General features: G+C 41.9%; 1 protein-coding gene across 7 annotated transcripts in view; it reads right to left on the bottom strand.

The window, feature by feature from the left end:
• Positions 1-18967, bottom strand: part of ARHGEF12 (Rho guanine nucleotide exchange factor 12) — a 243186-nt gene that overhangs the window by 116140 nt on the left and 108079 nt on the right. For all 7 annotated transcript variants that reach the window (XM_068240993.1, XM_068240996.1, XM_068240994.1 and 4 more), the window contains 8 exons: positions 16692-16849; positions 11469-11546; positions 6985-7104; positions 5213-5302; positions 3864-3935; positions 3228-3320; positions 3022-3132; positions 865-963 (listed from right to left, as the gene is read on the bottom strand). In XM_068240993.1, the coding sequence (XP_068097094.1) occupies positions 865-963; positions 3022-3132; positions 3228-3320; positions 3864-3935; positions 5213-5302; positions 6985-7104; positions 11469-11546; positions 16692-16849 (821 nt within the window). The remainder of the gene's footprint in view (positions 1-864; positions 964-3021; positions 3133-3227; positions 3321-3863; positions 3936-5212; positions 5303-6984; positions 7105-11468; positions 11547-16691; positions 16850-18967) is intronic.

Here is an 18967-nt window from a genome sequence, read left to right as displayed (position 1 = left end):
AACCTATCAGGATCTGGCAGATTTCCACTACCTAACGTGACAGCAGCATAGGATAAAAGTAATTCATAGTGCATTTTAGTCTGGAAGAAATGCCACATTTCATATGTAAGTATTTTAAATTATATTTTTTTGTGATAGAGGTCCTGTAAAGGACAACTGAAGTAAGAGGGATATGGAGGCTGTCATATTTATTTCCTCCTAAACAATACCAGTTGCCTGGCAGCCCTGCTGATCTATTTGGCTGCAATAGTAACTGAATCACACCAGAAAAAAAAGTATGCAGCTAATCTTGTCAGATCTGACAATACTGTCAGAAACACCTGATCGGCTGCATGCTTGTTCAGGGTCTATGGCTAATCGTATTAGAGGCAGAGGATCAGCAGGGCTGCCAGGCAACCAGTATTGTTTAAAAGGAAATACTGTAAATATGGCAGCCTCCATACCCCTCTTGCTTCAGTTGTCCTTTAATCAAGAAGTAAAGAAATCTCACAAAGTATAGGGAACCTACATCAGTCCCTTGCAAAACTAATACAAGGTTATCTTCTCTTTCCAACTGCTAATCAATACCATATATACGCCAGTATAAGTCTAGAAATGTACTCCCTTCAGCCCCATAAACACGTGCGTCCCTCGCCATCCTCCCGCGGTCTGCCGTTCAGCCGCAATCAGCTCTGGTAACAAGGTCAGTAGTGTCAGTCGGTGCCTTCTGCGCATGCGCGGACCTGTTCTGCCAGCTAGGGGAATGCTTCTACCACACAGCAGGTGTTTACAATTACATTACCTTGTGAACACTAATGCCCAGTTTAAGATCAGGGATTAAGACATACACAGTTACTTAAAAGGAAAGTATAAGCTGTGACTCACCGCTGTTCTCTCCAGGAAGAACTGGTAGAATTCTAGAAATATTCTGCGTGTCTCCTTTGGGTTAGTTTGCTGGTAAAGATCACCATACAAGTAGCAGAGCTAGACAATAACACAGCAATAGGGATTTCCATTATAACAAATTGTACATTAACGTATAAGCAAAGCACTTTAGTGTTTAATGCAAACCTGAAGTGAAAATAAACTGATGAGAAACAATTGACTCCGTCGTCCTACTTTCTTTCCTGGAATCCCATAGTCTTATTTTGTATATGGGGGCAGTTTGTTAAAGTCATTGAGCTTCCACACACACTAATCTTGGACTTCTGAACTTGCTATCCGCTGGCTGCATTCAGAAGCATTTTTCAGCAATGCAGTGGTTTATGACCTTTACTTAGCTTTTAGTGAAATTATGCTCCACTTTAACTGAGGAGACTGTCTTTTTGAGCTCCATATTCTTAAAGTGAACCCTAGCCGAAGCCCAGGTTCAAAATAAGTTCTTACCATTCAGAGAGGGAAGTGTAAGGATCCTATTGAGGCTTCCCTCTCTTGTCCGCAGCCCCGTTGCAGAGCGCCTCCTCTGAATCGGGGCCACGCAGCCTGCCTTCCACATTTATGGCCGCGCTATAGCCTTGTGAGCCCGCCTATGCGCAGGCGCACGGAGCCCGCGGCTCTGGCATACTGCGCATGCATGGGCGAGCTCAGTCGGCTATTGCGCGGCCATGTACAAGGAAGAGGAGCTCCGCGGCCCCCGATCTGAAGAGCGACAATACATAATAAGAGCATTCTACTATACGTCACTGGAACGCCTCTTTAAAGTGTACCCATGCTGAAGCTCGGGTACACAAAACCAGATACTTACCTAAAGAGAGGGAAGCCTCAGGATCCTATTGAGGCTTCCCTCTCTCTTCTGCTGTACCCACTTATACAATAATTATCCTGGTTTCAGCATCAGAACCACTTCCTATTTATTGCTGTATATTGGTATACCTTCCCTCCCAGTGATGCTTAGCCCAAGCTGTTTATTGCAGAACTTCCTCTCCCAGTGCACTCTGTAACACCAGGTGTTTCTTTTTAGTTTGGAATCTACAACTAACATTGTACAGTGATGCACATGCCAGCAGTAAAAATGTTGCCAGGCGACCTCAAATAAATATCAGAATTTAAATCAGGGAAAGTAAAGATCTTACTATTGGCGAACAATGACTAAATAATTTCTAATACTAATACTTTAAGTATTACTATAATACAGTATAATACTAGATAATATACTACTAAAGTATTACTAATACTAATTAGAAAAAAATAAGAAATTGTATTAATGATGTTATATTTAGTGAAGTCCCTCTAAGGGCCTTTTTACATTTAATCAGTTGCAACTGAAAGAAAACTGATTTTCAAAGTAATGCCCATGTTTTTCTATGGCCCAGTTCCCACCATACGCGTTTTAACTGATAGCCTTTTCACAATGCACGGCTATAGGAAAAAACGTATACTAATGCATTAAGTGTAAAAGGGCCCTTAGGGAACATCTGTTTGAACCAGCAGCCCAGTGTCTCGGTGAAATGCTTTTCTGCAAGTGTGCAGGGAGTCATGAAAGCGGCATGGTTACCCATCTCGGATGCTACAGGACAACTGGAAAAATTGGGAACGAAACCTGGCCTTTGCGCAAATGACAGTAAGCGATGGTAAATGATGGTACCAAGCACTTTCCATGCATTAGAAAGGGCAGAGCTCAAATGATGAGCGCAGTGGGTGTTTACCGCTGCCCAGACATTGTGTAAAACGGCCCTAACACCAGGGCTGTGGAGTCAGAGTTTGAGTCGAAGAGTCTGAGCAATTTTGGGCACCCGGAGTCGGAGTTGGAGTCATGGTTTCATAAACTGAGGAGTCGGAGTCGGGTGATTTTTGTACAAAATCCACAGCCCTGTTAAATATTAGACTAAGGAGTCGGAGAGTCGGGGCCATTTTGGTTACCCGGAGTCGGAGTTGTGGTTTCATAAACTGAGGAGTCAGAGTCGGAAGATTTTTGTACCGACTCCACAGCCCTGCCTAACACCTTCAAAGACAAAAAAGGAACACAGCCTAGTTCTACATAGGTGTGGGACTGTACATACACATTTGTGTCAGTTAAGGTACCCTTTCCATGAATAAACTTACCAGTGGAGCAGGGTCAAACTGCGAGACAACATGGTACAGGAAAACTGCAAGGTGAGCGGGGTGAGATTTCAAAAGATCTATACTCTGAAAGCAGCTGCACTGTTCAATCATCTGTTGATACAAAAATAATCATAATAAAAAAAAATTCTAGCTAGGATTTTTTTTTTTTTTTTTACTTTTTGTATTACACTAGGGCCATCACTCACCTGCTCAGGGTCAGCATCAAAGTCCTCATCCTCAGCACCAATAATGCTATGAGATATGCGAGTAGATGGACTTCCCATGCTAGACTGAGAATCCTAAAAATATCAAATTTAAGCCATCATTATCTACAGAATAGATGGAACGTAGATTCAACATCTGTTAGGACCTGAGCCCACTAATGCATTTGTCTCCGCTTTTCGGCAACACATCAATGTTAGGGCTCTTTTCCACTTGAAACGCAGGTGGCCATGTTGACGCACGGCTCTGCGTTGCATCGTGATTCCCTCCAGAGGCACTTGCAATCCCATTCATTTGTAAGGGATGGGATTGCTGCACAATGCCCTGAAAGGCATGCAACCGTGCATTGCGATTCCACTGTGAATCACAATGCATGATGGAAACATCAGACAGTGCAATCTATATACTTCTGATGTCCCTGTGATCACCCTGCATTTCCAAAAGCGCAGCTAAAAATCACGCCGATGGAAACAAGCCCTTACAGATGCAAAAAAGCCGACACAAATGGCTTAGTGGGCTCAGGCCCTTACTGCAGTAAAATGATACATGCTAAAAGTAAAACAGCACATTTCTGAATTCCATATAAAAACAACTATATGTAGGGGAGTTCTGTCACATACCGTGTCCAGATATTCACTCTTCTCAGGGCTTTCTTCTAAGGAACTCTTTTCTAGCTGACGACTTCCTGGACTCTGTGGAGACAGAAATTGTTCTAACTCAGTATACAGAAAAGAGGAGATAATACTGGAGGAAAGGATAAAGACAAACCACAGAGAAAAAGTAATACAATAAAAAATGATAAAAGGCTCCATACACTCACTGGCCACGTTATTAGGTAAACCTGTTTAATTGCTCGTGGACACTAATTGCTAATCAGCCAATCACATAACAGCAACCAATACATTTAGGCATCCACATGTTTTAAAGACAAGTTGCTGAAGTTCAAACAGAGCATCAAGATGGGTGAGAAGGGGTTTAAAGGGAGCCTGAGCAGTGCCCTGAAAATGAAATCTGGACTTACCCGGGCTTCCTCCCCCCCCCCCCCCATAGCCCGCGAGGTCCCCCGCCATCCTGTTGCTCTCTTCTGCGATTCCGGTAATCCGCTCCCAGTGCATCATCATGCCGCTCACTGTAAGTATCCTGTGCGGTTCTCTAAAGACTGAACTTCTCAAGCACCGAGCATTTACAGCGACTGGCATAGTGATGCTACGGGAGCATGCCCGCGAGACTTCAGCAAAGTCTCTGGATTACCAGAGCTGCCAACGGGACCACGGAAGGGAGCAAGAAGATGCCGGGGGACCTTGCGGTATGTAGGGGCTGGGGGAAGCCCCAGGTAATCCCAGATTTCATTTTTATGGCACTGCTCAGGGTCCCTTTAAGTGACATTGAATGTGGCGTGGTTGTTGGTGCCAGAAGGGCTGATCTTTATTTCAGAAACTGCTGATCTACTGGGATTTATAAGCACAACCATTTGTAGGGTTTACAGAAAATGCACTAAAAGAGAAAATATCTAGCGAGCGGCAGTTGTGTGGACAAAAGTGCCTCGTTTATGTCAAACGTCGAGAAGATTATAAAGCAACAATCAGTCATTACAACCAAGAAATTAAAAATACTATCTCAGAACACACAACATGTTGAACCTTCAAAGCAGATGGGCTACAGCAGCAGAAGACCACACCAGAAGCCACTCGTGATGGAAGAACAAATCAAAGCTATAATGTGCACAGGATCACCAAATTTGGGCAATTCAAGATTGAGAAAACATTGCCTGGTCTGATGAGTCTTGATTCCAGCTGCAACGTTTACATGGTGAGGTTAGAATTTGGTGTAAACAACATCTGCTCAAATACACTGGGGATACTTTGTATATGTGTTCAGAGAAGGATGGGGAAAAAATGCCACTGAAGACGACCTGTGGATAAAGCGCATATATACGGTCACCATATCAGCTGGTAACAGTTCCACTCACATCTGTAATGTTACTACTTGGATGAGATCCATCCCCAATAATGTAGTCAGAACGTTCTTGGTCATAAAAGTCGGTGTCAAGTTCATTTATCTAAAAGGAAATAAACAGTTTCATTTTGCCACCAATGTAATACAGGGCATTATTAGTAATTCAGCACTTTCTTTTCATTTAAAAAAAATAAATACATTTGTAGATAAAGATGTCTGTCAAATACATTCAGGAACAGACCAGGATATTGATACAGTGGGACCTGGAGATCCACCCGAAAGGCCATTAGTGATAAAGGATAGCAATGTACAACTTTGTCTTAAAAACAGAAAGTATGATGAGGTTTGTTTTTTTATTTACCTCCACCTAAATGAGAAGAAACACCCACAATGCATCTCTGTGTGGTATTTATCCCTCAGGTGGAAGGAAAACTTGCAAATGTACAGTCTTTTAAAAGGTGCATACGGTATGTACATACAGGGCTTTTTCAGTTGAGTTTTTCCAAGTTTCTTTGGACCCCCTCCAAAAAAACAAAAAAATAAAATGCTTGGCGAATCTGGTTCTCCACAGTTTAACTTTGTACCAAGTAACATTATATTTATATTAATGAGCAATGTGTCCCATTATACGATTAATGAACATAAAGTGACCTGTCTGATTTGTTAATACTGCCAGATTTCTCTCATGTCTTCTACCATAGTGATGATTACTGTAGATAAGGTCTAATCCCACTACCACTTCACCTCTGAGGCCCTCACCCCTGATAGTCAACAAAGCAGACCTTTCCTTATTTCCAGGAAATCTAAACGTAAAAACTAGGTTTCCTGTAAATAAGTAGCTGTCTACAGTGCCACTTCAGTTAGGTAATTCATATACTTTACTAATTATTTCAATAGAAAGCCCACAGTTTGCAGTACCAAGCTGTGCAATTACATCAGACTGATATGGGTGTATGCCCATCAGACAGATGTATGGCCACTTTTGTCTATCGACTTGGCAGGCGAATGACCATCTGATTCAATAATTATTGGATCGGATGAAAATTGGTGCCACCAAGAGCATGCCCGATCAAAGATGTGACCAATTACGGGTCAAAATTGGTTGTATGTACCGATTGGACATGCTGCAAGATGCCGAACCTCGTGATTGAGCGGGAGAATATCGGTATCAGGAGTAATAGCAATCAATTTCAGGAAACCCCCCCATGGGACACTATACTTTGCCTGTCCGTGTCTGCCACTGGCTCCGGGCTCCGTCTGCAAAGCACAAACACGCACCCCACGAGGTTGCCGGAGTAACCAGGCGTGTGTCACGTCACACACGTACCCATGTATCAACCGGCAACCCCGTGGGGTGCGTGTATGTGGATTGTGGACGGAGCCCGGAGCCAGTGACAGACAAGGACAAAGTATAGTGCACTGGGGTAGCACATAAGACATTGGGGGACAGCGTCAAGCCGGCGGATGCAGTGACACAAAGCCGATTCCTAAACAATTTCAGCATGAAATCCATCAGGGATCTGCCTGTGGTGTATGGGCAGCCAACAGATCTCTCTCTTGGTCTGTCCATCATCGCTAGATATATGGCTACCTTTAGACTTTGAAAACAATTTTTATTGCATGGTGGGATACACAGAGTTAGCAAAAGGACCAGACCCCCAAAGACGTGTACTGTAATAATAATATCAGTAATAAAGGCAGACAGCACACATATCATCATCCAACACTGACAATATCAACATCAGCAGCTACAAATTCCGCCTCTGTCACTTTCTCATTAATCACCTGTGTAGGAGACATGCTTTTAAACAGCTGTCCTTGAAGTTGCTGTATGTGCTTCTTGGTATCTTGGATGTCTTTATAAAGCCGAGTGGATGGAGAGCTGTTATACTCCTCCTGGGAAGACTACAAATCACAGGGAAGAGATGATGAATACAAAACTGCACAAATCTTGCACTGAAGATTTAAGAGCTCTGATCTGGTTAAAAGCAAAAAGTTCCTTTAAAGCGCTCAAAGTGAAACTGCTAAAAGCTCTCGTTAAACTTTGGATGGAATGGGGACAGCATTTTATGCTTTTGTAATTTCCTTTACTGCTATTTTATGTTTTAACTGAGGAAATCTGCTCCTAATAATGGTTTATCATAAGAGTTGCCTCAATAAGAAGTGATGGGACACAGCCAACAATAAGAATCATTTATGTAGTACTGTCATATACAGCATGTATTTCCCAGATGAAGACAATTTCACTTCCTGTTTAAGTGATTGCGGTCATCACAGAATATTTCCACTGGAGACACAGTAAGAAATATCAACCTGACAGGTGAAGTGCTTATTTTTGGCGCACGGGTACCTTTACCTCCTGGCTCCCCCACAGACCGTAGTGGTAATTTGCGGCTATGAGGATGCTTAGATTTGGTGCTAGGAGTCAGGAATAGCAGGCGCTGAAGCTATGGGAGTGCTGGCAGTAGTGGGTGGGTGCCTATATTTGGAATTGGGTTTCAGCGATAATGGGTGTTGCAGCTATGGGGGTGCTGGCAGTAGTGGGTGGGTGCCTATATTTGGAATTGGGTTTCAGCGATAATGGGTGTTGCAGCTATGGGGGTGCTGGCGGTAGTGGGTGGGTGCTTATACTTGGAATTGGGTGTCAGCGAAAACGAGTGTTGCAGCTATGGGGATGATGGGTGTCGGCTAGGGTTGGTATTCAAATTTGGGCAATTGAAATTCGGAAACCGCCTGTCACCACAGTTCAGCACTGATGTAGACATGGTCAGGGGGAGATAACTTACTTGCAGTTCAGGCGAGACACAAAGCACAAATAAGTGAACTCCCCTGGCCCACTTAAAGTTCCTGGGGATTCATGTTTCTGAATTTCAATAACCTGAATTCAAACACCAACACTAGTGTTGGCAATTGCGGGTGTTGCAGCTATAGGGGTGCTGCATGTCGGCAATAGCGGGTGGGTGCTTACATTTGGTGCCAAGTGTCGATGGCAATACCAAGGACCACTCTCCAATCACACTGCCAAGCCCACAGAGTGGCAGCAATGGCAGTTTCAGAGCTCAATATACCGATAGTTACTGTTAGGCCTCAAGCAGGGAGATGTTAGTGTTAGGAGTTCTTAGAATCTCACTGACCATCTGCACGTGTAAGCAAGTACATTGTGTATGTGAAACACTTAAGGTGTAACCGTCGGGCATAATTATTTTTATCTGGTAAACAAGTAATAAGGATGCTAACCAGGCAATCCAAAAGTTAAGATAACTATTACTTTTCTTGTTGATAAATGATCATTCCTCAATTTACCTGACTCTTATTTGGTACGCAGGGCTGTGGAGTCGGTCCAAAAATCCACCGACTACGACTCCTCAGTTTAGGATTCCACCGACTCCGACTCCTCGACTCCGACTCCTCTAATTTGCATATTACAATTTTGTTGATTAAAAGTATATAACATGAAATTCGTCTCTTAACTGCCAACGCCTAGGAATTTTACAAGACAACTGAAGTGAGAAGGATATGTAGACTACTATATTTATTCCCTTTAGACTAAAACTAGTCCTTGGTAAGAGTACTTGTAAAAGGTACAAACCGGAACAAAGAACATCTATCAGGCCCTAGGCAATGTAAGTGTGGGTACATGTAAGAATGATGTGCAGGTACTCTGCAGGGGAATGAGGAGATTCTTCCTCTATTACACATTCTTCATGCACAATCTGAACAAGGTTTATGGGTGACAGACAACACCTCTGTGTTCAATGTGCACAGCATTCTCAGTGGATTCCCTGCAGCTCTGTGGGGAGTGCATATGTAGAGTATAGTACTACTGTGTAACAAAGTAAACCTGAGACAGATGAAATTAAAGTTTTATACATACCTGGGGCTTCCTCCAGCCGCCTTCAGGATAATCAGTCCCTCGTTGTCCTCCACCACCACCTGGATCTTCTGCTATGAGTCCAGGTACTTGAGCCAGTCGGGCGTAGTGCGCATGCACACACTCCGCCGCCAGGAGCATACTACACCTGTGCAGCACTATTGCGCAGGTGCAGAATGTTCCTGGCTGTGGGAGCGGCATGCGGCCGGACAGCGCTGACTGGCTGAATTACCAGGACTCATAGCAGAAGTTTCGGGTGGTGGAGGACAGCGAGGGACTGATTAGCCTGAAGGGGGCTGGAGGAAGCCCCAGGTATGTATAAAACTTTACTTTTCATCTGCCTCAGGTACCCTTTAATTTGTAGTCACCAAACCAAATTTTAACAACATATCAAATTTTTGATTTCATCAGCAAAGGGAGTGCATACATTTGCATAAATCAGCATCAGTGCACAATTATTTCCATCTCATTGACCATCTCTATTAGTGACACAGCTACACATTAGGCTGTATTCTTACAGCATAGATGTTATTTAGTATATATAAGAGATTCCTGTGTACACATCATATATACTGTACAGTCACAATCAGATATGTATATCTGACCTTAAAAATACGGGAACTGCTTTATTGAAGCAGCACAAGTAACTAATTTTGATTGGTTTATTTCATTTTTGTGGACAGCTTTTACTGTATATATACTGTATTTATACATTATTTTTAATGACTATTATCTGAGAAATAGAACATTTTATCATATTTTCTATTTTAATTACAGTTACAAATTCATTAGGAGTCGGAGTCGGTGCATTTTTTCCCGACTCCGACTCCAGGCACCCAAAATTGCCCGACTCCACGACTCCGACTCCGACTCCACAGCCCTGTTGGTACACACAAAGGAAGTTGAAGGGCATGCTGGGTTGTCCTTTGATTCTTTACTTTCCCCTCAGACTTAACTAATGCAGCCAGATTAGCTGAAGCCTTTTTCCCTCCTGTTTTCCTCTCCGACACATCTGTTCCTCTCTGATTGGCCAATATTTCTAATGCTGAGACAATGCACTTTCTACAGTGAAGGGTGGGCAATGTATACACAATCAGGCAGAGGAGAGTAAGGGAGGAAATGACATCAGGATTGGCTTCAAAATAGCCATAGTTAAAATGGGAAATGCTAAGAAGGATTTTCTCATTTTTTACTGTAGACAAATCACAAAAATCAAAATGTGGACAGTGCAATACATATGTTATGTAAGTAGAGTAAGTATTTATCTGAGACAATTACTCAACAGATTGGTATGAGAGAAGTTTGCAGTCAGTTAGTGTATTCGTTCAGGTGTTGAAAAGGAGTAACAAGCTCCTACTCTGTGCAGCCTAGCACTTAGCAGCAAGATGGGAAGTTTACAGGCAGCCTTTGTTGCCCAAAGAGTGCAGATTTCAGACTTGGAAAGGAGTGCAAGCTCACCTTCAGTCAATTTGGAAAATACATAGCTGGCTTCAGACTCAAATGGCAAGATACTTTTTAATAACATTCTTGCAGCATATCAATATGTACATGGTGGCACACAAAAAAACATCCCATCTGCCTGCCACTTGCACTAGTACACAGATGATGGCCCAACCTCATGTGCCTGTTACTGTAAGTGTATCCCGCATATATGAAGCCTGTGCTGCTTTGCATTTGCTGCTGTATGGGTAATACTCATGGGCAGCACGGTGGCGTAGTGGTTCGCTCTCTCGCCTTGCAGCGCTGGGTCCCTGGTTCGAATCCCAGCCAGAGCACTATCTGCAAAGAGTTTGTATGTTCTCTCTGTGTCTGCATGGGTTTCCTCCGGGCACTCCGGTTTCCTCCCACATTCCAAAAGCATACAGATAAGTTGATTGGCTCCCCCTAAAATTGGCCCTAGACTACAGTACTTACATTACATAATATAGACATATGGCAATGGTAGGGATTAGATTGTAAGCTTCTTTGAGGGACAGTTAGCGACTATATATATATATATATATATATATATATATATATATATATATATATATATATATATATATATATATATATATATATATATATATATATATACATACACACACACACACACACTGTACAGCGATGCGTAATATGTCGTTGCTATATAAATAATAAATAATAATAATATGGCAGTAAATGCAACACAACCTTCATAACATACCCGCATAAACCCAGGGACACATACAGTAAAAGGCACATGGGGGCCGGGTAGACTGGCATCTGTCTGTATAGTAGTGCAAGTGTCAGACAGGCCGGTGCTTCATGTGCCACCCCTGTAGTTTCCCCTTATATCAACCTTACAATAAAATGTAGCTTTTCCTTATAGATAAGCTTCATAAGTTAATAGGAGACAATCTTGTACTTTCATACTGACCTGCAGTTGTTCTTTTTCCTGCTGTAACATTTTCTTTAGTATCTCTAATTTTTGGTTGTGCACAACACTGTTCTCCTCCTATCACAGACAAAGAGAGGAACACTGCATTATTTAAAGCAAATAAATTGATGGCATTTTCAAAATGTACTTCTGTATTTATTGTTTAGGATATCCAATCCAAAAGCCAAAGAACAAACAAGGATTTGGGGGGCTACTATGAAATCATGAAAAGGTATTTCACAACCATCCACATATTTGGCAACTTTTTGGGTTCATCTGGGACACCTAAATACCACCAAATGTCAAACAGTTTTCTAGACATACTCCTCCTGAACCCCAAAGTCACATTCAGCCCAAGAATTGAAAAAAAGTGCCCACTTGCCATCCAGGGCGCACTCTGCAATTACACTGCTTAGACTCTTTAGGAGGAAAATGAACTCCTCAATAAACATGTTCCTCCTTCTGTACTAGGGCTGTGGTTGTCAGTAACAGCTCCTTAGAAAATTTCACACAAAGCTCAATTTGGTGTTGTTGGTACTACTTACTGCCTCATCCAGGACAGGTTTATAAACTTCAAATTGACAGTTCAACTTCAATAGTTTAAATACAGTTTGAGGTTACTTTCACAATACACGTGCCGCCATGCGTCGTGGCACTCTCCCCGCCACAGCTTGTTGCAAGGACAATATAAAAGTCTACAGACACGCACTACTGTGGCGCAATTCTGTATGGCGGAAGTAATGAAATTGCCACAAGCCCGCAGTGAACTCTGCAGTGCGTTGCCGCATGATCCATGCCTACCACACCGATTACTCACCAATGTAAGTCTATGGCGATGCAGTAAGTGTAAGCAACTGATTTCAGTAGCGCCGTGGTGTGCATGCGCAGCCTCATACCAGAGCCAGTTATTTTTGCACTGTATTTATTAAATGTCTTATCAAAATCTACAATTACCAAAGTCAACAGTCAGTAGGGATTGTTACTGAGGTGCAAATAACTGAGATAATACAGAATTATGCTAATTATTATAAAAAAAAAACTAAGCTGCTTGTAAATGGGCAAAGTGGACGCATTTTATTGGTCGATTTTCCAGCTGCATGGATTTGCAGCATCATTTGCATAATTCTCCATCAACTTGAATTTTTTTTGCATATATCAAGCTAAGAAGAAAGAGGTAACTAACCCTAAACTTCGTACTAAAAATGTCTTTAGGTGTCCATGGCATATGAATGCAGAAAAAAAAAAACACCTATAGATGTTGGCTGCAGTCTAAGGGTTAATAAATATATAATTCTCCTCTTTAACAGACACAGCCAAACCAATTAGGGCAGAATTATCCCTTGGAAAAGAGCGATGGGAGGTACTTCTTTAACAAAATAAGGGTTCTGATCATGGCTATTTTCACCTCTGCCTTTTTGTTTGCATCCCCCATGGACAGCACATTGTTTGAAGATCTGTATTCACAGGTATTCAAGATACAATATACCATACACGTATGTGAAAAATGGATATAAAGCTGGACATATGTTATTGACATGATAAGAACGGAACAGTATTCCCTCCCCCCATTTTTCCAATTTTCAGAATGATCCCTCTTGAGTCTTCCAGAGCCGGTAACAAGCCACAAACTGATTAGGCATTAACAGAGAGGGAGCAGATTCCCTCCACCCTCTTCCTTCAGCACAACCATTACCAGAAATGCTCAGCTCTATTGAGTTGTAAGCCTGGGACAATCAGCTGACACAAGCAGGGTAGTCAGGCTGGTACAAAGCGGGGAAGAATGTAAGACTACTGTAACTCACTTGATGATTTCAGGAATACCAATAATGGTGCAAATACATTTATCTTTATATGCATCAATACTTTCTGTAAAGGATTTTAGTTTTTGTCCATTAATACTTTAACCTGCAGTAAGAGGAGTACAGTAAATACACAATGTATGGAAAGCGATTCAATCAATATGACTAAAAGTCCAGTGTACAACCCACTTTCTCCTTCAACAATTAACACTCCTTTTAGGGTGTACCCCTCAAACAAGGGGAGTTTGATAGTAGTGAGGGAGCGGTTTCAGATTTGTTAGACCTAATCAGTATTCCACCTTGTCAATGTAAGCGCTCATCACCCTTCCTCTACAACAGGGGTAGCTAACCTATGACTCGAGAGCCAGATGTGGCTCTTTTGATGGCTACATCTGGCTCACAGACAAATCAGTAGGGGTTGATTCACTAAGCTACACTGCAGAAGCAGCGCAGCTTAGTGTGGCAGCGCAAGTAAAATTTTCAAAGTAGTGCACGCTACTGCTGTAGCATGCACTACTAACTTATTGGCACTCCCCCAAAACTAAAGGCCACTCCAATTGTCCCACTCTGGAACCTGTTAGGTCCAGTGACTTTGTAGAGCGAGATCCCTGCACTTTGATTGGCCCAAAAGGCTGCCTGTCACTAGGCACTTTGGCCTATTGGGCCAAAGTGCAGGAACCTCGTCCTACAAAGTGAATCAACCCCCAAGTCAGGTAGCCAATTGTACAAGCTGTTAGTCGGTATATCTCCTGTCTGGCTCTCGGGGAAATTGCTGATGTTGCTGAAACCCAATAGAAGCTGAAGATGTGTCTGACATTTCTACTGCCCGGCGGATCAACTGTATACACATCACCATGACAACAGGGACGTGAGCCCTACTGTCCCAGTTTGAAACATATTGTATTGCTCTCACAGAATTACATTTTAAAATATGCGGCGTTTATGGCTCTCTCAGTCAAACAGGTTCCTGACGCCTGCTCTACACAATGCAAAATGAAATTCACTTCAGGGATGGTGGTGGATCCCTGAAGCCAACTGCATTTTGTATTGTAAGGAGAATAAGGACATTATTATTAAACCAGCGGATAAAGGGGGTGCCATAGTCATCATGAACACTAGTGACTATATCCAGGAGGCACAAAGACAATTGTCTAACACCATGCACTATGTCAAATTACAGGAGGACCCAACAAAAAACTACAGGATGGCACTCAATAGGATGGTAAAGAAATTGCCTGTAAACACCAGGCTTCATGTACAGACCCTTATCCCGGAAAAGCCGAGAACTGCCTGCTTTTACATGCTTCCCAAAGTCCACAAAGAGGGGAACCCAGGCAGGCCCATAATCTTAGGGAAAGGAACTCTCACAGAGAATATCTCAGAGTGGTTGGAAAACATTTTGAAACCTCTAGTCTGTAAAAGACCCAGCTACATACAGGATACTACACACCTCCTGAACCAACTGGCAGCCATCGGCCCAGTGCCTGGAGGCACCATTCTTGCCACTATGGATAGAGAGTCTCTGTACACCAACATTCCTCATAATGATGGTATTGCGGCTGGTCGCAAATATCTTCAAGGTTTGGGCACACCTATAAAGCCAATTGCTGGACTGATGAGATTCGTTCTCACTCACAATTATTTCACTTTTGGTGAGGACCTCTATTTACAGCAAATGGGAGCGGCAATGGGCTCACGGTTTGCAACGCAGTACGCAAATCTCTTCATGGCAAAGATTGAAGAAGAATACCTGGATACTTGTCATATAAAACCTATGGCCTACTTCTGTTTTATCAACGACATCTTGATCATCTGGTCTGCAAGTGAGGAGGATCTTATCCAATTTCACAGGAACTTCAATGCCTTCCATCCCACAATCAAACTGAAACTGAGCTACTCTCACAGGGAGATTAACAACATCCCTAGGACTCAGCTCCTGGAGTACAAGCAGAACCAGGAAGAGAGCCGTGTCCCACTGGTAGTCACCTACAACCCACGCCTGGAAATCTTAATGCTGGATACACACCATGCGTTTCCGCGTTCGATGCGTCCGTCGATACGCATCGATTCGATTATTTCCGACATGTCTGATTCAAGCTTCGATGGATCGTTAGGTAGATTTGCCATACTTTACATGGCAATCGACCTAAAAATCATCGAAATGCGTTTGAAAATGCTCGGAAATCGAATCGACACGTATCGACGGACGCATTCGACGCGGAAACGCATGGTGTGTATCCAGCATAAGAAAGATTGCAAAAAAACTTCATCCTGTTCTACACAAGGATCAGAGACTAAAAAAAGATATTCCCTAAACCTCCCCTCCTAGCGTTCCGACAGCCACCCAATCTTAAGCAGATGATAGTGAGGAGTGCCTTAAATAGGCCAGAACAGAATGGAACATTCCCCTGCCGAGGGAAAAGGTGTGGGACCTGTAAACACATCCATTCCACTGACAGCATTCTAATATCAGGTACACAACAGGAATACAGAGTACAAGGCACCTTTTCCTGCGACTCATCTAATGTGGTATACGTGATCATGTATGCAAAATGCCCCAAAGGAATTTATGTGGGAGTAACAAGTCAACCACTGCATGATCGCATGACACACCACAGATTCACTATTAACAGCAGAAAAAAGGATAGTACAAAATATACTGATCTACTAATACCAACACACTTGTTTACCTGGACACAGTTTAAGCGATTTTCGCGTCACTGTATTAATGAGTGGCTTCAAATCGGGAAACATGAGACTAACACAAGAAACAAAGTTTATACATTGGTTCAAAACTGTAGAAGATGGTTTAAACAAGGACTCTAACTTCTTGTGCTGGTACGATGGGTTTTAAATGCCACAATTTTTTTATTTTTTTATCTTTTCATTCATTTTGTGTGCCATATGCTGTGTAAGATGTTGTTTACTGTCACTATTCATTTTATTTGCTTTCATGCGCTGGTTTGTTTTAAATGCCACAATTATCTTAAGCCTAGAATTAATGGTGCATGTAACCAGCCCAGTTAAAATGTGATCTCGGAATTTACGATGTCTCCCCATCACCAGAGTCTGCTTCATGTCATGTTGAGGGAACTGTTGATCTTATCAATTTAGCCAGGATGCCTGGGAAAGCCTCCTCAGTAACAGTTGAGGCATCTAATTACATTTATGCTTGCTAAAGAATGATTCTCCTCTGTATGTCAGTGTATATAAGCTGTGTTTTTCAGCATTTGTCTGGAACCAGTCCGACGACGGCTTTTTATAAGCCGAAAGCTCACTGTTTATCCATCTCTAAGTTAGCCAATAAATTGTATCATCCTGATTCAAAACTCCTTGTATTGTATAAAGGAAGGGTGATGAGTGCTTAAATCAAAAAGATGGAGCAGTAAAAAAATGAATGAATAAAAATTCTAAAATCACTTACCCCCACAAGTACGGGGCTGGTTATTCTTTCAAGGTGCCCATGATTGACTGGAGAGTATGGAGGTAAAGGTGGTGGAGTGAATGGATCTCCCTCAGGGAGAGGGACCTGAGGAGATCCAGGAGGTCGTCCTTGAACTGTGAGGGCCACATAGGAGCCAGCTGAAAAAAAACGTATCAAAAGTAAACAATACAGATTTACATCTTTAGTACATAGACTTTTTCCCCCTTTTTTTTTTTACTGTTAACTACGAAAGTACAGTACCTGTAATGTAGTTATAGATTACCATAGTCTGAATATCAATTTCCAATAGATTCCAACAGAGAATTATTATTATTATTATTATTTAGTACTTATATAGCGCTGACATATTACGCAGCGCTGTACAGTGTATATATATATCTTGTCTATTGAAAATCGATCGAACTGAAGAGTTGCACTGTTATGGGCCATTGTTCTACCAAAGCTCTTACCCCGCCTTTTCGCCCAAAATTTTCCATCCTGTCTGATTGATTTTTGATAATTTTTTTTACCAAAAATTGATTGAAATTAACAATCTGACATTTTGGAGAATAGATCCCCAGCAAATGAATCTAATTTGCAGGGAATCAAATATGAAAATGGATGAGTGTATGTGCACCTTTAGGGATGGTTTATTGTCTAGATCCCAGAGAAGCAGTGCGTCTTGTAAGTCAATTTCCAGCTATAGTCCCAACAGTTTACTAAATGAACACTTTTTTTTTCACAGTATTGTATAAAATTAACTTTTAACAGAACAAAAGAAAAGCAATAGCTAGTTCACATTGATAATTAAATGACGTTGCTACCAAGCAACAACTGTTCAGTTTTTTAATACTGATCTGTTAAGGTGGCCATACACTCATTAGATTAGCAGCAGATAGATCATCAGATAGATTTCTGATCTATCTGATGTGTTTAGGAACATTTTTTACTAGGAACAGATTTCCAATAGATTTCAGTATGAAATCTATTGAAAATCGATCTGATGGCATTTTTTTGCCATTAAATTTCCATTAGGGCTAATGCAAAATGATAAGCAATCTCAACAGATCGACCTAGATTTTCCAGCCTGCCAGATCGATTGAAATCGATCGAAATCGGCTGCAAATCGGTCGATTGGTCAATCGATTTGCAATCGATCAATCTTGATCGATCGATCGGCGCCAAAAATCGGCTGAGTGTATGGGACCCTTAAGAGATCTACAGCTATTGAACCCCTGTATGATGAAGCAGAATGCCAGAAATCGTTCTGCTGTAAACACTCCAGACAGTGCCTGGTAATCGTCATTTACCCACTATGCTAATTCATTCCCAACCAGGTTTACCAGAAAAAAATGCAACTTTTTTTTTATAAATAGGTCAAAGTTTTCTCTTGCTAAGAGGAGCAATGCGTAACAGATGAAAGTTATTATGCAGTGTCTTAAAGAGAACCCAAGTTGAACATCAGGCAAAAAATTAGATACCTTAGAAGAAGGAAGCATCTGGATCCTTCAAGTCCTCCTCTTGACCACCACAGCTGCTCCCTAGGAGATCGCAACTGTGGCTCCAGCTTACTGCGCAGGCGTGGCTATACTGGTACAGGGGCAGTAGGGCTGTACTCAAGCATGGAGTCACAAGCAGAAAACCGACAAGCTCTTGTCAAAGTTCTTGGGGAGGGGGCCGCAAGGCAATGGTGGACACAGGAGGACCTGGGAAGGATCCAGATCTATTTTTTGCCTTATGTTTGCCTCGGGTACGCGTTAAAGCAGAATACCAGCAAAAATTGTAGTACTGGACATCACACAAAAAGGTTAATTTGTAATATAGTCTGCAATAGTGATGGAAAATCCCTGCTCACTTTCTGTCTCTATCGCAGGGTTATCGAAAATAGGAACTTAGGAGAAATGTCATCAAAGCAGACAACAAGAAAACTGCAAAATTCCATCAAATGTTCTAAACTTTCCTTGCTTTATGCTGGAATAAAAATTAAATAAATAAACTGTCAAAATTAGATGGCATTTTGACCAACTGGTAAAAAGCTGAACATGCTGTTCTGATATATAAACTGGGTGCCATGTGACCAAACACATACAAAAACTCAATCATTTGCACGACTCTCTCTCTCATCAATACTGTGATTAGCATAGGTCTACACGCATTTCTTCATGGTGTTACAATTTCAACTGTGAGGAGTGTAAGTTTAATAATTGGAGACTGAGAACAATAACTGCCTGAAGCAAATACAAATTCTAAATACCTGTGTATAACATAATTATCTA

Source organism: Hyperolius riggenbachi, chromosome 6 (genome assembly GCF_040937935.1).
Source record: "Hyperolius riggenbachi isolate aHypRig1 chromosome 6, aHypRig1.pri, whole genome shotgun sequence".
Classification (NCBI taxonomy): domain Eukaryota; kingdom Metazoa; phylum Chordata; class Amphibia; order Anura; family Hyperoliidae; genus Hyperolius; species Hyperolius riggenbachi.
Note: the sequence above shows the minus strand (reverse complement) of the source record. Positions and strands in the feature narration are given on the sequence as shown.